Below are 23,056 nucleotides of genomic sequence, written 5' to 3'. Positions count from 1 at the left end.
GAGACATATCGTTGCTTGCATCTCACAAAGAGCTCAAGACCATGCAAGTTCCCTTCGTTACACCTTTGATCTGGAGAATGTGAGTACCTGTTCAATGTTAGGAGTAGTTCAGCAAAGCGAATGAATGCATTCATGGAAGGCCCTCTGTTCAAAGAAAAATTAGAGGTGGACTTCCAGACACATTGCATATCCATGACAAAGATGAGCTGATTGGGGACTAGGAAACAGGAAACTGTCAAAATGGCAGAGAGCTCCTGAGAGGTCACTGATGGGAAAGAACAGGACAGGAATCAGGATAGGAGGAAATATATTTGCTGGGACAAGGGCAGGCTGAGACTATGGTTCTGTCCCTGCACACTTGCTTGGGGCCCTTGGGCAGGAGATAGAAGGGGGATGTGCAAGGCGGGGAAACTGGAAAACTGGATGCTATGCAGGGAAAATCTGAGGAAGGTATGTGACTAGGAAATCTGCGGTGATGGGAAGAGGTTTGAGGGGGTGCTTGGGAGGCAGATACAGCTGAGGTTGCCAGTCCATCACAACATCACATTCGTGGGCTTGGTTCTTATTGAACCAGTGACAGAGGTGGGGAAGTTAGAGTCAGTAAGAGGAAAGGGAAAAATGAGACAGTCATTGGCGTGTTGACCATTAGCAATGAATAGATCCAGAGAGGGGAAGAGACCAGATCTAGAGGTCCAGGTAGATTGCCAGTTCTGGAGGTAGAAGAAAGGTGAAGACCCCACAGTAAAGGGATTTTTTTGTTGTTTAACCTCAGCTCACCAATGAGCGTTCCTTTCCAGGTGTGGCCAGTGCCAACAGGATCCTCTCCCCCACCACAGATAAGCCTCACAAGTTTCCCGCACATATTTTTTAGATTCTTTCAAAATAATGTGCACAACAGAAAATAGCCAGGTGTTAGAGGAGGGAATAATATTTATTTGAAAGCACTTCCTCTCGCCTTGGGCAGCAAGGTTGATGTTCAAACAGTACTGCGACGTCAATTTGGAGGGATTAGAGGCCTATTGATTGAAAAGGGGCTGTCTTTCCCGGTTCCTTCTTTGTAATTTGATCGCTGTGGGCTTTCCTCCGTCAGGTAACGATTGATATGAATGGATGGTCCGATGTGTAAGCGGTGGCGTGATTCTCAGCTCAGGGACCCTAATGACGCGGGGCTGGCGAGCTCACACCTGTCTGCACAGGTATATAAACCGGCACCATGTACCAGAAACCACTGAACGAGTCTACCACCAGCTTTCGCAGGGATAAGAACTTTTGTCCCACATCTCACCAGCCGCTCTCATACACGCTCTCCAGTATGGGCTGCTTCTCGGCGCGGTTACTGATTCTCTTCTGCTCTGCATCTTTTCAGGTTGCGTCGGACTTTGCAGGGGAGCAGATGATCGATGAAGGGGAGACTCTCCCGGGTTCTTTTGCTGAGAGGAGGAATCAGAACAAACCTGCACCCTTCCACCGTTCCAACATAGTAAGCTCCGCCTAGAGTTTCTCCGCATTCTGCAGTTCTTCAGTTTATCTCGTGTCTTAAGAGCATTTCACTGTTTCCACTTTTATAACGATGTTCCAACCCCGCCATTTGTGCGCGCTTTTGCTTCAAACTTTGCTTCTCAGCTTGAAATCTTTCTGTGCGAGGCGACATCCTCATTGATGAAGCGAGTGAAGGATGTGGCCGAGGAAGAAAGCGAACTATGTACACTTCATATTTGTGGTTCGTTTCTTAAGTGGGCAAAAATGTGCAAACTGCTTCTTGCTTGGGTCCGAATAAAACGTAAATTAAAGTTAGATTATCTAGAAGGTTTCAAATTGTTGGCTCTATCCTAACTCCGGACGCTCTGTGCGTCCGCAACAATGAATGCTGGTAAACGGTAATTCGGCAAAAGTAACGTAATAGGGGGACGTGTTGACATGGGGTCATCAGCAATAACCCATCTATAAACGATTGTTTCGATGTTGGAAGTTTCAAACAAAAGCAGAACATGCCGAAAATTATCCAGCAGGTCAGATAGCTTAGGCGGAGAGAGGAACAGTTAACGTTTCAGCTCAGTGATAATGTATCTCATGCAACGTTGGGTGTGCCCCTCTGCTGACCGTTCTGCCTTGCTCCCCCATAGCTGTCTGTACCATCCGTGTTTTTGTTAACCGAGTCCTTTTATTATTGTTACGCTCCTGACATCCAGGATAATCTGGTGTAGTAGCTGTTTCAATAAAAGACTGACTGACTGCAACAGGGTGGTGCTGAAAGATATTGGGAATTGATTTTTTAAAAAAACCCTGTATCCCTGTTTTATTGTTGGGCCAGAGATACTGGGCTCTTTATTTTGGAAGAAACGTTGTCTTTCAGCCGCCCCCCGCCCCCCCAAAGCATTTCACCGACCACAGGTATTTCGATTAAGACTATTCGGAATTTTATTTCCATTTAGAGTAATTACTCAGTTTCATCTAAAGTCAGGAGGGCTTTCCTCTAATTAAAAAAAAGCGCAAAGCAGATTATCGAACAATGCAAGAGAAGATTATGCAAAGAAAGGTTGGTTGTTAATGGGGCATGCGTTGAAATAAAGAGAAGTACCAATTTAAGTCTTGAAAACTTTGGATAAATAAAGGTTCACACATAAAAGTTGCTGGTGAACGCAGCAGGCCAGGCAGCATCTATTGGAAAAGGTACAGTCGACGGGCAGAGACCCTTCATTAGTTGTTTTGGAAGAGGGCAATAGCCCCAGATGTGTAAGTGCTTCCAATATTAATGTTGTGTTCTGCCCTGAATTCCTCACCAGTGGACTGAATTCAGGTGCGGAAATGTGGAGCAGCACACGATCTGTTGGAGGAAATCTACCAGTGAAGCAGCTTCTTCTACTCAAGAGTTCCTCCAGAAGATAGTTTGTTGTTCCAGAGAATTGAATCTGCTGGAATTTCTTTATAGCCTTTATATCCACACTTTAGAATAATACAGGCAAGTTCTGGAGGAATAGAAAATTCCAAATGTTACTCCACTCTTTCATAAGGGAGGAAGGCAAAAGGCAGGAAATTATAGGGCAGTTAGCTTGACTGCAGTGGTTGGTAAGATGCTGGTGTCCATTATTAAGGATGAGGTCCTGAGGTTCTTGGAGGAACATGGTAAAATAGGCCAACATCAGCATAGTTTCCTTCAGGGGAAATCAGGTCTGACAAATCCGGTGGAATTCTTTGAAGAAATATCAAGCAGGATAGACAAAGGAGAATTGTCTATGTTGTGTACTTGGATTTTCAGAAGAACTTTAAGAAGGTGCCACACATGAGGCGGCTAAACAAGTTAAAAGCCCCTGGTATCAAAGGAAAGATGCCTGCATGGATAGAACAGTGGCTGACTGGAAGGAGGCAAAGCAAGCCTCTTCTGATTGGCTGCCAATGGCTAGTGGTGTTCCGCAGGTGTTGTTGTTGGGACTGCTTCTTTGCGTGCTAAATTCAATGATTTAGATGATGGAAATGATGGCTCTGTGGCGAAGTTTGTGGACAATAGAAAGATAGGTGGAGGAGCAAGTAGTGTTGAGGAAAGAGGGAATCTACAGAAGGACTAGGACAAATTAGAAGAATGGGTAAAGAAGTGGCAGATGGAATACAGCGTAGCAAAGTGTATGATCATGCAACTTGATAGACGGAATGAATGTGTAGGCTGTTCTCTCAATGTGGAGCAAAATGTGGGTGTTCTCATGCAGGATTCTCAAAAGGTGGTATGGGAGAGGGTCCAGAGGAGGTTCACAAGAATGATCCTGGGAATGAAAGGGTTAGTGTATTAGAATTGTTTAATGGCTCTGGTTTGTACTCACTGAAGTTTAGAAGAATGGGGGGAGGGGGAAGAGAATCTCATTGAAGCTTATCGAATATTGAAAAGCTTCGATACAGTGGGCATGGAGAGGATGTTTCCCATTACTAGGGGGTCTAGGACCAGAGGGCACAGCCTCAGAATACAAGGATCTATTCTTCCGTAAATAGGTGCGGAGGAATTTATTTAGCCTGAGGGAGAAGCTGTGGGGGCCAAGTCTTTGAGTATATTTAAAGTGGAAGCTGATAGTTTCTTGATTAGTAAGGGCGTCATAGATTACAAAAAGAAGGTAAGCGAGTGGGGTTGAGAGAGATAATAAATGAGCCATGATAGAATGGTGGAGCAGACTTGATGGGCTGAATGGCCCAATCCTGTTCTGCTGTTTTACTGAAGACCTGAATAGCAGACTGGTGGATGATTAGTGGAAACAAAGGGGAAAGAAGGCAGAAAGCAGCAGATGAGGGGTTAGTAACTTGAATGCAAGGATTGAATGTACAGTAGTCAAATTTGCTGACACCAGGATAACTAGGTTGAAGAGTTTTGAAACTGCAAAAGAATATAGATCAAGTGAGCAAGAGTTGGTAGATGGAGAATGTGAGGAAATGTGAAGTTGAAAGGAAATGAAACAAAGAATGAAAAAGGAATTATTTAATTTGAGTGAAATTATAAAAGGTTGAAATACAAATTTATCTACAGAAATTAGCATACCACAGTATGTAATTGCAAAGGCTAATAGAACATTGTCTTTCTTGCAATGGATTATAAAAAGGATTGTTTTGATGCAGCTCTAACAGTGAGACAAATGATAGTGTACACTCTAAACTCCCTACTAAATGAAGCTTGTGATTACATTGGAGACAATACACAAAGGGTTATTCTCAAAAGGTTGAGCAGTTTGGCAATACTCTTTGGAGCCTGGAAGACTGAGATGTAATTCATCTGGAATAGAAAACTGAAAGATTTTGAAAAACAGATTTTGTGAGGGAATTGATAGTGAAATGTTCTCTTAGCATCAACACTGAGCGGGGGTGGGGGTGGGGTGGGAATCTATTACTCAAGGGCATATCTTCAGAATAAACAGTCATCGATTTTAGGCAGATGATGGGATATTTCTTCTTTCAAAGTACTGGGACTCTTTGGAATCCTCTACCTCGGAGAGTTCTGGAAGCAGAGTTGTTGAGTTCTAACAAGTACAAGGGAGTCAGAAGACAGTAGAGAATGCGGGAAAGGTGCTGACACCAAGATTGGTTGAGCCATGATTTTAAGGATGTCGTGAAACAGTCTCATAAATCCAATTGGCCTCCTCCTTCTGTTTCCAGAATGACAGCAAATGTTATAACTCTTTTTTGCCCTTTGAAATAATCTAGAAAGTCACTCAGGTGTCCCCTTAGCCTCCATAAGGGTGCATTCTTGCCTGAGTCACATGCAATAATAAAAACAAATCTTACATTACCTTGTAAGACTTGTGTTACATGTTGTTCAATAAAGCTCTCACAACTGTTTTGCTTTAATACATGCAATATACCTTATAAATGCAAGTTGGAACAGAAAGTTATTCATTCTAACAAGTACAATGGAATTATTTTGTAATTACATCTCATTCGGGGATCAAATCCATTATTAATTAATTGAGTATTTCTGCTTGGTGGTGTGATGAACTACAGAAGGTCTGGTTAATTAACAGAAGATTGAAGTACTGACCAATTAAACAATGTCCTGATTCATAGTTAAGATTAGAATCCTTTTTTCAAGAATACTTAACTATAATAACTCCTCCTCATTTGTATTTTCAGGATGCTTGGAGGGTGCCTGGCCAGTACATAGTGGTGCTTAAAGAAAACACAGAGAAATCCCAGGCAGAGCACACCATACGCAAGCTTCGTAACAAGGCCGCCAAGCATGGCTATATGTCTGAACTTGTCCTGGTATTCCATGAGGTCTTCAAAGGCTTTGTCATAAAAATGAGCAGTGATATGCTGGACCTGGTAAAGTCCCCTTCATTCAGTGTTGGGTGGGCCCTCGGGAAGAGGGGATTGAGGTGGGTTAAATATGAACAAGGAGCAGCAATGTGTTACATATGAGGGTGGCAGAGCGGTAGGACCAAATGTTACCTGTTGATGTGTTCATTTGAACTGTTTAATGCATGTAAATGGTGGTATAATAACAATGCTTAGATTCCTAGCTGAGGTTATTGCGTAGTGGAGTATTTTGTTCAGTACACTTCACTTCATTATAGGAAGGATGTGGAAGCTTTAGAGAGAGTGTAGAGGAGATTTACCAGGATGTTACCTCGACTAGAGAGATTGAGTGAACTAGAGCCTTTTTCTTTGGAGCAAAAAAGAATGAGAGGCAAGAGGCTTATGACTTGATAAGAAGCATAAATAAGGTGGAGAGCCAGTGCCTTTTTCCCAGGGTGGCAATGGCGAGTACAAGAGCACAATTTTAAGATGGTTCAAGGAAAGTATGGGTAAATGTCAGATGCAGACATTTAAGAGACTCAGATAAGCTTATGGAGGAAATAAAATTAAATGGCTATGTGGGACAGAAGGTTTAGATCGATCTTGGGGTAGGTTTAAAAAATGTCAGTGCACCGTTGTGGGCTGAAGGGCCTGTTTTGTCCCATGTTGGGGAAATCTGCAGCAGAACACTGTTTTGGAGAATGTCACCTGTCAGTCAGCCTTCTGCTGCCTTTCCTCTTATTCATAACATGTGTCATTTATACATTAATGTCTGGAAACCAACATAAATAAGAGGGCAGAGAGAAAACAATTTACATAATCTTAAGAACAATACATATTTGCATATTAGATCACCATTGCAACCTCTTTGTACGAACAGAAAGCATACGAATGGAGAACAGATGTATACATGTACCCAAGTGTTGAAGGAACTCATTCCAGGGGTTTTAGATTGCTTCAACAAATATATTAAAGTCAATAAACATTTGATATACACAATATATGGCTGGTTACTGCATTCAGTGTGGATCCAAGACAAAATGATTCCCTTCATTTTTATAGGTTACAACAAGGTTTTACCTTTGAGTAAACTCATGAATTCATGTCCTGCTCTGGAGACATGGTGACATAATCAATAGCTGACTCTCCAACCCAGTACTGAGGGAATGACGCACAGTTAGTTTCATACCCCACTTTTGAATTACAAGTTGATGGACAAATAACTCATTGTTATATCAATGTGTTCCCTCCAGTACTAATATGTCAACCAACATTAACTCAAAAATAGACTGTTCATTTTCAAACTGCATTTTGTAGAGTTTATTATGCAACATTACCCATACTGCAACACTGACTACATTTCAGAACCACTGTACATTGGTTATAAGTTGCTTTTGGAGTGCCCTTTGATGTTGTGAAATATTCTATACAAATACAAGTCTTTCTATTCATTTTACTCTTCTCTGACAAATACAGTATTTAGAAATGCTTTTTTGTGTCATCTTTTGCACAGGCTCTGAGTTTACCTCACGTTGAGTATATTGAAGAAGACTCCTCTGTGTTTGCTCAGACTATCCCTTGGAATCTAAATGAAATTGTTCCTTCAGGAAACTCAGCAGAACAATACACCCCACCAAGTGAGTCCACTTTATTTTGATGCATAAAGAGCTTTCAGTAACTAATAAATAGATAAGCTAAACTAACTTGTCCTTTTATCATAATTAGGAAATCGTACATTGTGTTTTTGCTTGTACTGTATATATTAATCATTAATTGTTTTATTTCACTTTCAATTTTATGTCAATCAATAATTCCCACAATAGAGTTAAAATCCTTGTGCTACACTCCTTTAGTGTGAATTTGCTCCCACATTCAAGTCTTGCCCTCTGCCATCAGGTTTGTGAACAGTCCATGAACACTACCTAACTATTCGACTTCTGTACTATTATTTACAAATGTTTTACTGCAACTTGCAAAAATTTTTGTCTGCTACGACAAAACAAAATTCACGACAATTTAATCTCACAATCGGTTGTACTAAACCCAACTTCATGCTGTGAACTGGCATCCGAGAGTGGCAGATGCACTGCAGTGTCAATTTGTGGCATTTCCCATCATATTTCCATGTGTGAAAACATCATTTTGCAGTTTTCCTTCACCAGGTAGGTTGTAATTTAATACACTAACCTTTCACTGCATATTTCATTAGATGATGGTGAACTGGCAGAAGTTTACTTGCTCGACACTAGTGTACAGAGCAACCATCGAGAGATTGAAGGGAAAGTTTTTGCAACAGAATTCAAAAGTATTCCAGAAGAGGATGGCACTCGGTTTTACCGCCAGGTAACGCAGTCACTTGGAAATTTTCAACCTCGATGAAGTAATTAATTGGATTCAGGGTGGGGATTTGTACAGAAAGAACAGAGGAACTGGATCTTGGTTTAATAATTAATTTCTTATTCCAAAGATCACTGGGAAGTGGCAGATAAGGATTCATTGAAGCGCACCTCAAGACTACAACCAAATATTACTAACATACCCGTACTTGCACAGCAAACCCTCTAAACTATCTTGCATTTAGGATTCTACTTCCGCCCCCCCCCATTTAAAAACATTACTGAAAACTAATTGCCAATTTTTGGTTTCCTTTAAAGTTAAGGTGGTGAATGGCTTCTTCACAGCTGCAGTTGGTAGTCAAGAGACTGTCATTACTTTGGGAATTATTGTAATTTAAACTTGACTATTTTCAGAGTGGCATTTTAAATGCAGATTAAACCAACATTATTGGCAGTGGAGGGGTGGGGAGCTGCTACATCTCCCACTGTGTATAGGTCCCTGGTGCCACTGTCAAAACGGACCTATTGATAGAAAGTCATAGTGGTGTCAGAAGTGGAGAAAACCCTAGAGATGCTCATCTTGTGTATTATCACTGAATGTCTCGGTTCAGTTTGCCACATTGATGAAGATCCTTGAGTTCTTTGGCTAACGAGGAAATTAAAATGCCTGAGGAAAATCTAAGTCAAAGTATCATTTATTATCAAAGTACATGTGTGTTGCCATATTCTACCGTGAGATTCAATTTATTGCAGGCATTTACAGGAAAATAAAGAAATACAATAGAATTTATTTAAAAAACTACACATAAACAAAGATGGACAAACAACTAATGTGCAAAAGAAGACAATTGTGCAAATGAAAAATAATACTGGGAACCCGAGTTGTAAAAAGTCCTTGAAAGTGATTGTGCAGGTTGTAGGATCAGTTCAGAGTTGTGGTGTGTGAAGTTATCCACTCTGGTTCAGAGACCTGAACCTCGTGGTGTGGGACCCAAGGCCTCCACACCTCCTGCTGGATGGTAGTAGCAAGAAGAGATCATGGCCTTGATGGTGGAGGACTATGATGATGGATGCTGTTTTCTTGTAGCAGTGCTCCATGTAAATATGCTTAATCACTGCTAATAGTACTATCAATTCCATTTTCATAACCTTTGCCGGGAACGATAATGATTGCCCCATAAAAATTGATAAGCAACATACATGGGGACAAAATTATTTTCTTTGTGGCGGTACTTCTTGACGCAGTGTAGAGTAACACTGTGGTGGAAGTTATTTGCATTTCTCTGTTGGTGCACAGACTGAGTTGTAGTATCTGGCTCCCGCTCAAGAGCTTCTCCAATGACCAGATGGTTTTGCCTTCTTTTTCCTGCAGGCTAGTAAATGCGATAGCCACGGAACTCACACTGCGGGTGTGGTTAGTGGGCGCGACTCTGGTGTTGCCAAAGGAGCCAATATCCGCACTGTGAGAATTCTTAATTGCCAGGGAAGGGGTACTGTAAGTGGAGCACTGGCGGGTGAGTAGTGTCTTTATATTGGGACATAACTGAATAGCTTTCTATATTGGGATTATGCCAGGGAGGGAGGAAACAGGGTGAACAGTATCAAGTCATTCTTGCATTTACTTTATTGCCCAGATTACAGTGATCTTTATACAAAATTTGCACAATAATTTACATCTCCAAATTATCAGGGCTTGGTTTACAAGGAGGCCAGAGAAAAATATAAAACAGTTTCAAAGGACTGAAGCCAAATGAGAATAATTTTGAATAAAAGAACTGAAGAGTGGAATACAGAGTTGAGGAGACAACTAATTCACAAAAATAAATTTATCTATTAATGTTATGATTTTTGATATTTTCCTTTTTTTTAAATGTTAAACTGGACCATATATATGCACCTTTCTTCATAATTTGAATGTGGACCTAAATGCCATCACTTTTAAAATGGCAGGATCAGTCTTGTACGTGGGACATCTAGGAGCTTTCTGTGGAAGTGTTTCCGCTCTGTTGCACAGTTCTAGCATTAGGTGTACATTCACAAATCCATAGGAGAGTATGCTTTTGCAGGAACAGCTTTTAGAGATCAAAGTCCTGATAGTGAACTTTGCACCTTTGGTGGGGGCATACCTGATATTAGCAATTTTAGTTTTAGTTTTTAATTTTATGATCACATTTCAAAAATAATGTTATTCTTAAAACCAGAAAAGTTCACCATTTTGTGCCCTGATATTAGCCATTTTATACCATGGCAATGATTAGTTTCTCTGAAGCTTGGCCACCTTTTAGTACTGATCACCCTGCCTGCTCCATTTTTCTTGTATCATTTTCCCTGAATTGAGCTTTTGACACAACTGGCTTGGGAGCTGGTTTTCCTGCATTTCACACCAGTGTACTCAAAATTCAAGACTCCAGTTTAAATACCCAGTGTCCATAAAAAGTATTCAACTCCATGTCAAAGTGAAAACAGATTTCTACAAAGTGATCTAAATTAATTACAAATATAAAATACAAAATAATTTATTGCCTAAGTATTCACCCCCTTTATATGACACATCAAATCATCACTGGTGTAGCCAGTTGGTTTTAGAAATCACACAATTAGTTAAATTGAGATCACCTGTGTGCTGTCAAGGTGTTTGAATTGATGGTAGTAAAAATACACCTGTATCTGGAAGGTCCAACTGCTGGTGAGTCAGTGTCCTGGCAAAAACTACACCATGAAGACAAATGAACACTCCAAGCAGCTGCACAAAATGGTTGTTTTGAAAAACACAAGTCAGGAGGTGGATACAAGAAAAAGTCACTGAATTAAGTCAATCAAGAAATGGAAAGAATATGGCACAGCTGTAAATCTACCTAGAGCAGGCTGTCCTCAAAAATAGAGTGACCATGCAAGAAGGGGACTAGTGAGGGACGCCACCAAGAGACCTATGACAACTCTGAGGGAGTTACAGGCTTTAGTGGCTGAGATGGGAGAGACTGCACATACAACAACCGTTACTCGGGTGCTTCACCAGTCACACCTTTATGGGAGACTGGCAAAGAGAAAGCTACTGTTAAAAAAAACACATGAAATATCAGCTATTTTGCCAGAAGGCATGTGGGAGACTCTGAAGTCAGCTGGAAGAAGGTTCTATGGTCTGATAAAACCAAAACTGAGCTTTTTGGCCATCAGACTAAACACTATGTTGTAAGCCAAACACCACACGTCATCAAAAACACACCACCCCTACTGTGAAGCATGGTGGTGGCTGCATCATGCTGTGGGGATGCTTCATTGCAGGTTCTGGAAGGCTTGTAAAGGTAGAGGGTAAAATGAATGCAGCAAAATACACACAAATCCTGGAGGAAACCTGATGCAGTCTGCAAGAGAACTGCGACTTGTGAGAAGATTTGTTTTCCAGCAGGACAATGACCCAAGCATAAAGCCAAAGCTACACAGGAATGGCATGAAAACATCAAAGTTAATGTCCTATAGTGAGCAAGTCAGAGTCCAGACCGCAATCCAATTGAGAGTTAAAAGAGCTGTTCACTCACATTCTCCATGCAAGCTGACAGAGCTTGAGCAGTTTTGTAAAGCAGAATAGGGAAAAATCGCAGTGTCCAGATGTGCAAAGCTGATAGAGACCTGCTCACACAGACTCAAGGCTGTAATTGCTACCAGAGGTGCATCTGCTAAATACTGACTTGAAGGGAATGAATACTTACATAATTAATTATTTTGTTTTATATTTATAATTAACTTATATCACTTTGTAGACATTTGTTTTCACTTTAACACGAAAAAGTATTTTTCTGTTGATCAGTGTCAAAAAAAGACAAATTAAATCCACTGTGATTCAATGTTGTAAAACAATAAAACATGAAAGTTTCAGGGGGCGGGGAGAGGTGAATACTTTTTATAGGCACTGTATCTCATACATTGAAACCTAGTGAAATGCATCATTTTGGACTAACAGCTAACACAGCAGAGGGTGTTCTGGGGGCAATCTACAAGTGTCGCCACACATTCTGGCACCAACAGAGCATACCCACAATGCTCGGCAGAACAAAGCAGCAAAGCAAACTCCCTTCCTTCCTCTCTAACCACTCACACAGATAAACATCTTCTGACCCCTGATAGGCTGCCTTCTACTTACAGCTTCTAACAGACAGTGTATTCAAATCAAAGAGAAAATCCTGTCGTTCTGTTAAAATTGAGGTGTGCATTTTTATCCATAAGAGTTAACAGAATCTGAATTCATTCCATTGCCAGAACTGAGATCTGAGCAGGTGGGACAGAAATTGAGGAGGAGGAGACTCGAAAGATAATTACTCTGCCTCTACTTTTTAGGTTTGGAGTTCATCAGGAAAACTCTGATGGTTCAGCCTTACCAACCTGTAATTGTGCTGTTGCCCTTCGCTGGAAGATTTAGTCAGACTCTGAACTCAGCCTGCAGACAATTAGCATGGACAGGCGTAGCATTGATCGCAGCTGCAGGAAATTACAAGGATGACGCCTGTTTGTATTCACCTGCCTCAGAACCGGAGGTACATTTGTCTTTCTGACTGCAACGAGCAGGGTTGATAGTTCAGTTGGTTTAAGGAAACTTACAGGTATTAGGATTGAACTTTGCGTCTCAGCGTTACACAATCATTGACAACCCAGGGTTGTTGGGGTGTAGAAGTGAAGGGTTCTTGGAAAGTGCCCCTTCCTATGGTTGTATATGCTGTGTTTGTATTGTATACACTGTGTTTAAAATGGGCATGGTTTACATGCTTATATTTATAACTGCTCACCCTATGCTTTTTTAAAATCTTCACTTGCCAATGATTTACATCAGTCAATTTGCCTGTCCCTTGCACTGCTTTACTGGCTTAATAGCCTAAGGAGGGCATACAGCAGAATTCCTAAAACAGGAAGGTTAATAGTTAGCTTAAAAAGTTTAAAAATGTTCTGATTATATCAAGTCAAGCTGATTTGGATGGAGGAGGATTTGAAAACTATTTTAATTACAACTAATGGATGGAGATGTCATATCCAAGCAACATAAAAGTGAACAAAGTATCAGATATATTATACAGGAACTGGAAAGAGTTTGTATGTTCTCCAGGTGCTCCAGTTTCCTCCCATGTTCCAAGGACATATGGTTAATTGGTCACATGAATTTAATTGGGTATGTTGTGGGCTTGTTAGGTTATTAGCATGCTGTATCCCTAAATAAATAAAAATGACCACTTCATTATCTTTTTCAGGTCATCACTGTAGGTGCCACAAATCGTGACAATCAGCCGACCACAAGTGGAACCCTAGGAACTAACTTCGGTCGTTGTGTTGATCTTTTTGCTCCTGGCGATGACATTGTCAGTGCTTCTAGTGATTGTGTCACGTGCTTCACCTCGAATAGCGGAACATCGCAGGCAGCAGCTCAAGTGGCAGGTACACAGCGCTGATGGCGGTGGGACTGATGAAATGCTAGTGCTCAAATAGCCACTGCCTCATGGAAAGTTGACACAGCCTTTTGGGATGCACAGGTTCCATTTTCCATGCCAGCTGCCAGATTCAGTCACATTCCTGTGGAAATGTGTGGCCCAGGGCTTGACAACCAAGGTGGACACTTTTACAGCTTCTTGTTCAGATCTCCTCACTCTGCAGCTCTTGTCTGTAGTGATCACGCTGGAGCACAATTAATAACTTAATTCTTATTAAATGTTGTCACTGGAGATAAACCTACAGTTGTTCCTTGGGCTGTTACTCTTCTGTTCTTACTATCAGGTACAAGAGAAATTTACAGCCTTTCCTCTAGGCGAAAGGCTCTGTGCCCCACATCCAGCACCTTAAATTTGCCAGCTTTGAGAAAAAACACAGGTCCATCCTAAATATTGAATACAATGGATGTGTATAAGCATGTTCATAATCTTGTATTTTAATATCTTTTGAATGACCAAGTCGGAGGACATCCATGTGTCCTTTTCTGCTCCCAACAGCACATTTTTGTCAGAGGCAATTACGTGGTCCAGTTTATCTCATCTACTGAAACCATTAAAAAAAAGTTGATGTTATTCATTGGATACCTTTTTGACTTGCTTTTTCCTCTGTAGGCATTTCGGCGATGATAATGAGCACTGACCCTAACATCACAGTATCTGAACTACGCCAGAGACTAATTCATTATTCCACAAAGAAAGCAATCAATGACATCTGGTTTCCAGAGGATCAGCGTTTAGTCACGCCCAACAGAATTGCAAGATTGTCTTCGCCTGTACTAACAGGTGAGTAAACAGCAAATACCGATTCAGTTTCAATATTATCTATTTGAATTAATTGTAAAAAGTAGTAAGTGTACAAAATTCCAACATGTAGATTAGCATGTGTCATTAGTAATCTGTTGTACCACTTCTGAATTACATCTAGAAAACACAAAGAGCATAGAACAGTACAGCTCAGGAGTAGGACCTTCAGCTCATGATGTTTGTACCAAACATTATGCTGAATTAAACTAAATTTCTTCTGCCTGTACATGATCCACTTCCCTCCATTCCCTGCAATGATTGAGGAGATTCTCAATAATTCAGATTCAGCAAGTCATTTAATTGTAAAGTTCCCTAAGAAATTAAGAGAGCAACTTTCACTTTCATGCCTAACACTCCTGCACTTTGTTTGGTCTGTGCAATTAGCTTGTATTGTTACCTCCTCTAATCCCTTCATTTCCTTTTGTTATAAGAGTGTGCCATTTGCTAACAGATGAACCACAACATCTGGATGTGGTTCTAACAAAAGGTAATGTGGCAGGTACAGCAAGGCTATTAAAGGATGTACATAGACTGAAAACTGTTGCCATGGTTCACCAGGGCCACCTTGCATCTTTTGCTCACTGGTTAAACACCCAAGTTGGTGCAGTCTTTCATTGATTCTATTATGGTTATTATTCTATTATAGATTTATTCAGTATGGCGGCAAGAAGAAAATGAAACTCACAGCTGTATATGGTGACATGTGTACTTTAATAATAAATTCACTTTGAACTTTGATGTGCCATCTGTTTACAGAGAACCAGCTGTTGTGCAGGACCGTGTGGTCAAAGATATCAGGGCTTGCACACTCAGCCAAAGCTACAGTGCACTGTGACAAGAATGAGGAAATGTTCAGTTGTTCAAGTTTCTCAAAAAATGGAAAGAGAAGAGGGGAACATATAGAGGTAAAACATGGAGAAAGTTCACATTGCAACATATTGATCACGATCTCAATTGCAATGACTAATAGAAAAGGGAACATCAACAAAGGCTAGGGAGAAAATGATGGATGCAGATATTGAGTTGATACTAGAATGTTAAAACACATTTTGTGGATGCAATAAGGGCAATGGTGGTAAATTGTGGTTAATAGATGAAGGCAGGTCATAACACATTATGGTGGTAAAGTACGGTACCAACTTCCCAGTATTTAAAAAAAAGTCTTTCAGAATTGGGTCTAAATAAATCAGACAGTTTCAGCAAATTGAATGCAACTTAATGGTGATGAGTAGTGGATCAGGGTAGAGCACATGGTGTACCCTGGCTCCCCAACCAGTGCTCTACCCTCTTCCCAGTGCATCAGTTTATTACTATTGTTAAATAGTTCAGCATCCCAATGCAAACCACCTGTATTTTGCCCAATAAATCATTGTGAAAGAACAAGAGGGCAGAAATTCCATAGCCTCAAAACTTCGTGTTTTGCTACTTGCTCCTCATGCTTGATTGGTTGCATGTTGTATAAGCACCAAGACACTGGAGAATGTATTCAGAGTGCTGGAATTCGTTATGAGGTTTACTGGGGAGGACTGTTTACAACAGTGCCAATAGATTAACAACAGAAGATTATACTTAAGTCTTATTTGACAATCACCTTTGCTGAAGAGGGCCTACTCTAGATTTATTATCAAGGGAGAACAGGCTTCCAAGGGTATTAGCAACATTAGATTTAGGGATTTTGAAACGATCATTTTACTGGAACAACCTTAAAAAACAGTACTACTTGCATTTAAATGCCAACTTCAAAGTCCGTGTTAAAAATAATTCCTGCAATTGCAGTGGCAATTTTTGGTAATTCAGGTCATCTGTTTCCTTGTAAATGAAATTCTCTTTGTATTCTACATAAATATCCCAGGAAGACCAAGGCAAGAAGAAGTGTGTCGCTCATAATGCTGTTGGGAGTCGTGGGGTTTATGCAGTTGCCAGGTGCTGCACTTGGCCAAGAACTGAATGCCTCGTCAACGCAAGTTCAGTGGCTGATGACGGCACCACACAAATGGCAGGCTGTCCACACAAGGACTTTGTCCTCACTGGTAAGCAACGTCCTGAGAAATGTGGCTGTATGGGAGTGAGAGATGTCCTAACTCTGACATCTATAACAAGCATTTGATGGCTCTGGGCCTATACTTGCTGGAGTTTAGAAGAATGAAGGGGATCTCATTGAAACCTATTGAATATTGAAAGACCCAAATAGGGTAGAAATGGAGATGTTTCCAATAGTGGGAGAGTCTAGGACCAGAGGGGAATAGCCTCAGAATAGGATGTCTGTTTAGAACACAAAGGGGGAGGGCTTTCTTTAGGTAGAGGTTGGTGAGTCTGTGGAATTCATTGCCACAGAAGCCTGTGGAGGCCAAGTGTTTTTGGTAGAGTTGAAGTAGAGGTTAATTTTGATGTGTGTTGCTTGAATTTCCAGCATCTGCAGAATTCCTGTTGTTGAAGTAGAGGTTGATAGGTTCTTGATTAGTAAGGGCATCAAAAGTTACAGGAAGAAGGAGAATGGGTTGAAAGGAAAAATAAATCAGCCATGATCGAATGGTGGAACATACTCAAATGGCTTAATTCTGTTCCTATGTATTATAGTCTGAACAATCAAGTTCAAACGTTAGGAATGAATTCAAAGAGCCGAGCAGATGAGTTTTGCCAATTTTTGTCAAGGAACAGAGGTGGATAATTGTACCAAATTGTGTGCAGGTTCCAGATTCAACTCTGCACTGAGACAATGAGTATAATTACTGGTCTTGCTATAATCCATTCAGGGTGCCTGCATGCACTTCCTGTTTCACAGTGCCATGGCTGGAGGTTCCAGGATTATTTGGAGTTAGGCATCACGCTGGCCACTTTTGCTGAACAGCCATGAAAGCCCAGTGCCTATATGGTGGCGAGATGAAGTTAATGGTCGATCACTAGAGACAAAATTGATCAATAGATTATGAGCTAGATTTTAGGTTAATCTTGTACATATATGCTCTATCAAACAGGTATCATTTAGGTAGAAACTGATCTTCAGAAACATAATTTTAAAGCTATTGATAGTGATCCTTGGCTTAAATAATTCTGGCTTATGGGTTCTGTATGGTCAATCAAACCGGCATTTTGAAAATCAAATGTCTGTATAGTTTTAAAATTTGAAATAGCACTAAATGTTAGCAACACCCAGCTGGTCAGGCAGCATCTATGGATAGAAAAACAACTGATGCTTAACCACAGATTCTGCCTGAACTGCTGACAGCTTCCAGCATTTTCTTTTTCTAATTACAAAGATGTTGCCTTTGCTGTGGCCTCAGACTTTGAAAGCTCAGATCAGAGAGATGGGAATGTTGGGAAAAGATGAACAGGAATACACAGAGGGGAGATGAAGCTCCACCAAACCCCTTCAGTGATTTATAAAATAAAGTGGGAGTGAAGCAGTATCCTTTAGCTAAACAGAATTGTGACTGTAAGGCACTGTGCAGCCTCTTGAATAATAACTTAATTACTCTCATACAACCTGTGCATTCTGCAGAATTGTGTTGGAGAAACCCGATGTATTTCATCAATAATAGAGGCTTCACAGTCCGTACACAATCCTCGTGAAACACATACTTCAGAGCTTTGGAAAATCTTAAACTACATGGAACATGAACAGTCCTATGTAGCTATATATATAAAAAAATCTTTAAACTGAGAGGAATAATTTGACTAACTTCCTAAGATTCAAGATTATTTATTGTTATTCTTCAACACACAAGTATAAAGGAGAGTGAAATGACTTACTCCGGATCTGATGCAGTATAAAAAAAAAAGCATGAACATAAAAATACAATAAACTTAAATACATAAGATTAGCTTATACATAGACTGATTGTATGTACATAATGTGACTCTGGGTACAGGAATATCTGCACCTAAGATGACTGACAGGAGTGATAAAGTAGTGATGGTGCACTGGGTTAATGGGTGGAGTTGTTGATCACTCTAATGGCTTGGGGAAGTAACTGCCTTTGTGTCTGATGGTCCTAGCGTGGAAGCTCTGTCATTGCATAGTCCCAATGCATGCAAAGAATCAGTGAAGTTGTTTTTTCTGGAAGTCATTTTAGGAAAGTGATTCCAAAGGAAATAAACAACGTTCCTATTGCTCGCAGGCTGCAGCTCCCATTCCCTTTCAGCATTCAGTGATACAACAATGCCTCATGAAAACAAGAAGTGTCTTGGGCAAAAGGAGACAATCTCACATGCTACCTGTTGCCGAGCTCCAAGTCTTGTATGCAAGGTGAAGGAACAACATTCCACAGGCCAAATGGAAAAGGTAAGACTATATTCTAAACATTCAAAGTTCTTTCTAAAGTCTTTACTCTAGGGATGGACATGCAGGAAAGGGATTGCAAAACATTTCCATTGTTAAAGTGGATTTTCTACAGGAAAACAATGAGTAACACAATCTTGAACCCGAGGATTGTTTTCTATATATTGTTAAATGGATTTGCAAAAATAATGCAGTTACCAGGCAAGCAGCCAGATCATTTATCTAAATCAAATATTAACCACTGATTCGTTGAGAGACAGCAGCAACATATTTCCCATTTGCCAACGCTCTTCTTAAATCTGATTAGATGCATAAAAACCAGTAGCATTGAATAGTACCAATAAATAAAAAATTTGCACTGAATATTTTACATTTCCTTCTTAAGGGAATTGCATATTATTCTTATTTAATTTAAAATAACATCAGGAACCTTGGTTTTGATTTTTAAGCTTGCTTGACTTATATTGGTTGGACTTGGCCATCCTGTAATTTTAAAAGTATCTGGCTTGGCATGATCCCATAATTTCTACTGGCTGAGTTGAAATAAGGGGTTTAGTCCTCCAGGCAGGAGTTTGCCTGTACTAATAGATTTGGATGTCTTGTTGATTTTTTGCTTTAATTTCCAGGTGATGGTGTCATGTGACGAAGGCTGGACCCTGACTGGTTGCAGTGCATATTCCCACCGGTCACACACTCACGGAGCATATGCTGTGGACAACACCTGTGTGGTATCCTACACAGGAAAGGGGAAAGGTGCAGCAGCCATTGGCATATGCTGCCAGAAGAGGAGAGAACTGTAGATTGATTAAAATGTCCACTGGTGTGTTCCCTCATCCCCTCTCACAAATTTTATATACTTCTCCTTTTTCCTGTAAGGCAGGCAGTCTTGCTGTGGTTTAGTCTATCGGAAAGGGCAGCTCTATTTTACCCAGCTTGGAAAACCAGGGTTGATGTAATCAGGGCAAAATACTGGTGAATTGCTTTTTCTGACAACTGAGCTCAAACCCTCCTCCTAAAATTAGATATAGTTTACAGCAAGTGGAATTAAGAAACAGGCCAAATTCCCCAATCCTTGTGTCTGAACAAAGCTTAGGTAATGTCAAAGGATTATCGTTTACAGTATTTGATTTATTTTCCTTTTGGGAGAATACTTTCTTGTTTAAAGCTTTCTTATTCAGGCACTATCAACCTGTAAATAGTTTTATGAGAGCATGTCAGCATTAATATAATCATTGGTAACTGTTGAGAATAACAATGAATCACCACAAAATGAACATTTACTGATAATTACTGAATGCAGCTAGGATGTTAGAAATTCATGGCAAAGTCCGGTCACTCCAGAACAAACACGTTAATATGGCACATGTCCATCAAAGTCAGTGGGGCTTCACTTACCACATTCCAAAATTCACAGCCAAGTTTATTCAAAATATTTTTTTGGAGCCAATTGTACAAGTAAACAGTGGATAATGTCGTAACACCCTTGTTCCAAAACGGAGGATAACCTTTCCATTAGGCTCTTCAGGGATACAGAATTAAAATAAGGAAACTGTTTCCTTAGTACATCACACTCGTTCAAAGAATTATGCCATTTGGAAAAATATGTTTTTTTTTAGAAACAAAGACAAAATATTTGGTTTCAATTAAACCTTAACTTCCAGTTTTCTTGCTCTGGTGCTCGCAGTATGAATCAGTTATTGATTCTTAATCTGAACACCAAGGTTTATGTTACACCAAACTATTGGACATCCAATGAGAAATATATGTAATTTCCTGAAACCTGAAAAGTCACACAGCCATGCAGTGATGGAAGTATTAATCACCTTTTGTTTTGGATGGAGAAGACATGGAATTTCAACAATATCTAGTTTCTTTATTGAACGTGTTTGAACTGTCAGACTAAAACAAACTATAAAGAAACTACATTTATACTCAAACAGTGAAAAGACCATTTCTATTACTCATTTTGTACTTTTGATATCTTTATAGTGTGAGCAGCTCATTTGCTTCCCACAGATAAACCAATCCATTGCTGTGACATAATTCAAAAAGGTGAATGTCTCTTACCTGTTATTTCTAGTCATGGACACTCATCACCATAGACGAGCCTCAAGCACTTTCAACAGCCTTTAATACTCAGTCATCATGTAACTGCTTGGCATTAAGGGAAGATACCTGGCTACTAGTGCAGTGGATGTACAATCACACCCTTTAAAACACACAGATTGTAATTACAGTTCTGAAAATGAGGCTGGTGTTTACGGAATAGAAAAACCCAAGATTTGAATGTGCACATGAATTTTCCCCCAAGCACATTGGATGAAAGACATAAAAAGATCACGTATTTACTGGAATTGATTCACTGTGGAGACGAGCTCACCTTGATTAGATCATCTGATGTCCTCTCTTCTCAATTATGCTGAAAATAGAAATAACTTGGAGGAGGGACAAGTTTACAAGCACCTTAGTCTCAGTGAATGCCCGAAGAGGGAGAGAACAGATGAAATAAAATGCAGTCAAAATGAAAATCGACTATTGCAAGTTTCCTTATGAACAAAGTTCGTAATTATGAAATCCAATTAACCCAATTCTGCATATGTGAAGGAACTTGCTTTCATTGGAATAGAACTTCATTTTTTGGCAGGTTAGATTTTTCATAATTCTGAATAATCAATGCTTGTAATTCACACTTTAATGGATAAATAAAGGTTTAGAGTGATAGCTGAACTGAATTTTATTAGCTTATAATATGCTGAATTTCTTACCTGCATTATAACCTTGTAGGCATTAATATTCACTGTACACGAAAGGGATAGGACATCCAATAGTAAAAGCATTGTGTATATACACAGAAAGTTAGCACCAAACTATTTCAAAATCCCACCAGGTTTTATTGCTACCAACATCTGTAAATATTTTTGAGAATATGATTTTATACTTTTTTGTACTGTTTTGTATACATTACACATGTTAATAAAGCTAAAACTGCTTTATATCAATAAAATGGTCATCTTTTTCCTTCACCAGAGATCGACTGACATTACCAAGATAAATTGCATTTGGTTTCAAGTGATGCTGAAAACTGTTATTAGTTTATAGATATGACCAATGTGACAACTAAGCAGAAGACAACAGAACACAAATGCTGTAATCTGGAGCAAAAGGCAAGCTGCTGGAGGAATGCAGTGGGTTAGGCAGCATTTCTGGAAGGAAGTGGACAGATGACGTCTCAGAATACTTCACTGTCAGGTTTTCAAAATAGCAGTTACACGTTAATACAAACAATCCTGTGCCTAATATGGCCAAAATTTGGTGGTAATAAACTTTTTCTAAGTCTTTATATCCTACAAATCAAGTAGTGTTCCAAACTGCCCTTCTGCTGACTATGTTGGCAGTTATATAAAATTGCACATGAATAATCCATGGAACAATATTGTTGCTTAGTACAGGACTACCATGTGACCACTTAACTTTGGTCTCAGTTCAACCAGAACTGCAATGCTTTTTTCAAGTATTTACACCATCACAGTCCATATCATTAAAGGAATTCTGCTTCCCTTACAAAAGGTCAAAGTACAATTTTGGCATTCAAAATTTTTATATTCAAGGGATCTATTATCCGAAAGACTTGCTTGCTATTTAGTTTCTTTTTCACACACCAGTTATTTTGTGGCTTTAAGAATCTAGGCTGACAATTCAGACTCAGAGATCAGAGATGCTCTGAATATAGAACAGTACAGGTCCTTCAGCCTATGATGTCGTGCCAACTGTTTAACCAAGATGAATCCAAGCCTTCTCTTCAACATAACCCTCAAATTTTCTTTCATCCACTTGGCTTGACATTTACCTCTCATCATAAGGTAATAATTTTTAAAAATCTCAATACAGGGTATGAGATCATGCTAGTCCTTACAAAAATTCTGCTTGCATAATACCTTCAAATTAAAGTAAACTTAAATGTCAGTAACATATTTAATACAGGATGTCTTGAGGATGAGATTGTAAATACAAACTCCTGCTTTTTTTGCAAATATATTGTCTTCAATTGAAGAAAGCCAGTGTCAAAACAATTAACATTTAAAGAGCATTTTCAACATAGCAGAACAAAATCAGAGCCATAAGGAAGGGTTGTTTAAAAGCCAAATTGAAGAGTGGATTTTAGAGGGTTTGAAAGGATTGAAGCATAACCAGGAGTAAAGATTTATATGGACTTCCAATTAATATGACCTAAATCATCAATAGCACTATAATGAGAGCACAGCAATGGAGAAATTAAGAGGCCAGGGTTATTAAAGGCATTTCTAAACAGCATACTCATCCACAATGGAACAAAAGGCCTTTGAAGACCATTAACAAAAATTGAATCATATGAAGAGGGGTTAGGGCAAATAATTGAAAGTTTG

At 39.7% G+C, this 23,056-nt stretch overlaps 2 protein-coding genes across 3 annotated transcripts in view; one reads left to right on the top strand and one right to left on the bottom strand.

The window, feature by feature from the left end:
- zgc:114041 (uncharacterized protein LOC574425 homolog) overlaps positions 1-8,043 on the bottom strand; it is a 73,846-nt gene extending 65,803 nt beyond the window's left edge. The window contains exon 1 of the mRNA XM_063064491.1: positions 7,954-8,043. The gene's annotated coding sequence lies outside the window, so the exon portion shown is untranslated. The remainder of the gene's footprint in view (positions 1-7,953) is intronic.
- pcsk9 (proprotein convertase subtilisin/kexin type 9) lies at positions 1,124-22,104 on the top strand. Of its 2 annotated transcripts, XM_063064488.1 has the most exons (13): positions 1,124-1,196; positions 1,367-1,480; positions 5,602-5,793; positions 7,280-7,403; positions 7,976-8,109; positions 9,475-9,616; positions 12,435-12,631; positions 13,337-13,520; positions 14,183-14,353; positions 15,131-15,279; positions 16,227-16,404; positions 18,493-18,656; positions 19,280-22,104. In XM_063064488.1, the coding sequence occupies exons 2-13, from the start codon at positions 1,394-1,396 to the stop codon at positions 19,451-19,453; spliced, it is 1,896 nt and encodes a 631-aa protein (XP_062920558.1). In that variant the 5' UTR covers positions 1,124-1,196; positions 1,367-1,393; the 3' UTR covers positions 19,454-22,104. The 2 variants fall into 2 exon arrangements, with proteins under 2 accessions (XP_062920558.1, XP_062920557.1); XM_063064487.1 differs by lacking the exon at positions 1,124-1,196 and having other exon boundaries at positions 1,255-1,480.
- Positions 22,105-23,056: the final 952 nt, after the last annotated feature.

Source organism: Mobula hypostoma, chromosome 12, assembly GCF_963921235.1.
Source record: "Mobula hypostoma chromosome 12, sMobHyp1.1, whole genome shotgun sequence".
Classification (NCBI taxonomy): domain Eukaryota; kingdom Metazoa; phylum Chordata; class Chondrichthyes; order Myliobatiformes; family Myliobatidae; genus Mobula; species Mobula hypostoma.
This window is presented reverse-complemented; position numbering and strand designations above follow the sequence as displayed.

Coding starts and splice junctions, on each gene's coding strand:
- pcsk9 (XM_063064487.1), top strand. CDS start 1,313: ATGGGCTGCTTCTCGGCGCGGTTACTGATTCTCTTCTGCTCTGCATCT. Junction 16,405..18,492: donor CAAGGACTTTGTCCTCACTG/GTAAGCAACGTC, acceptor TATTGCTCGCAG/GCTGCAGCTCCCATTCCCTT. Junction 18,657..19,279: donor CCACAGGCCAAATGGAAAAG/GTAAGACTATAT, acceptor TTTAATTTCCAG/GTGATGGTGTCATGTGACGA.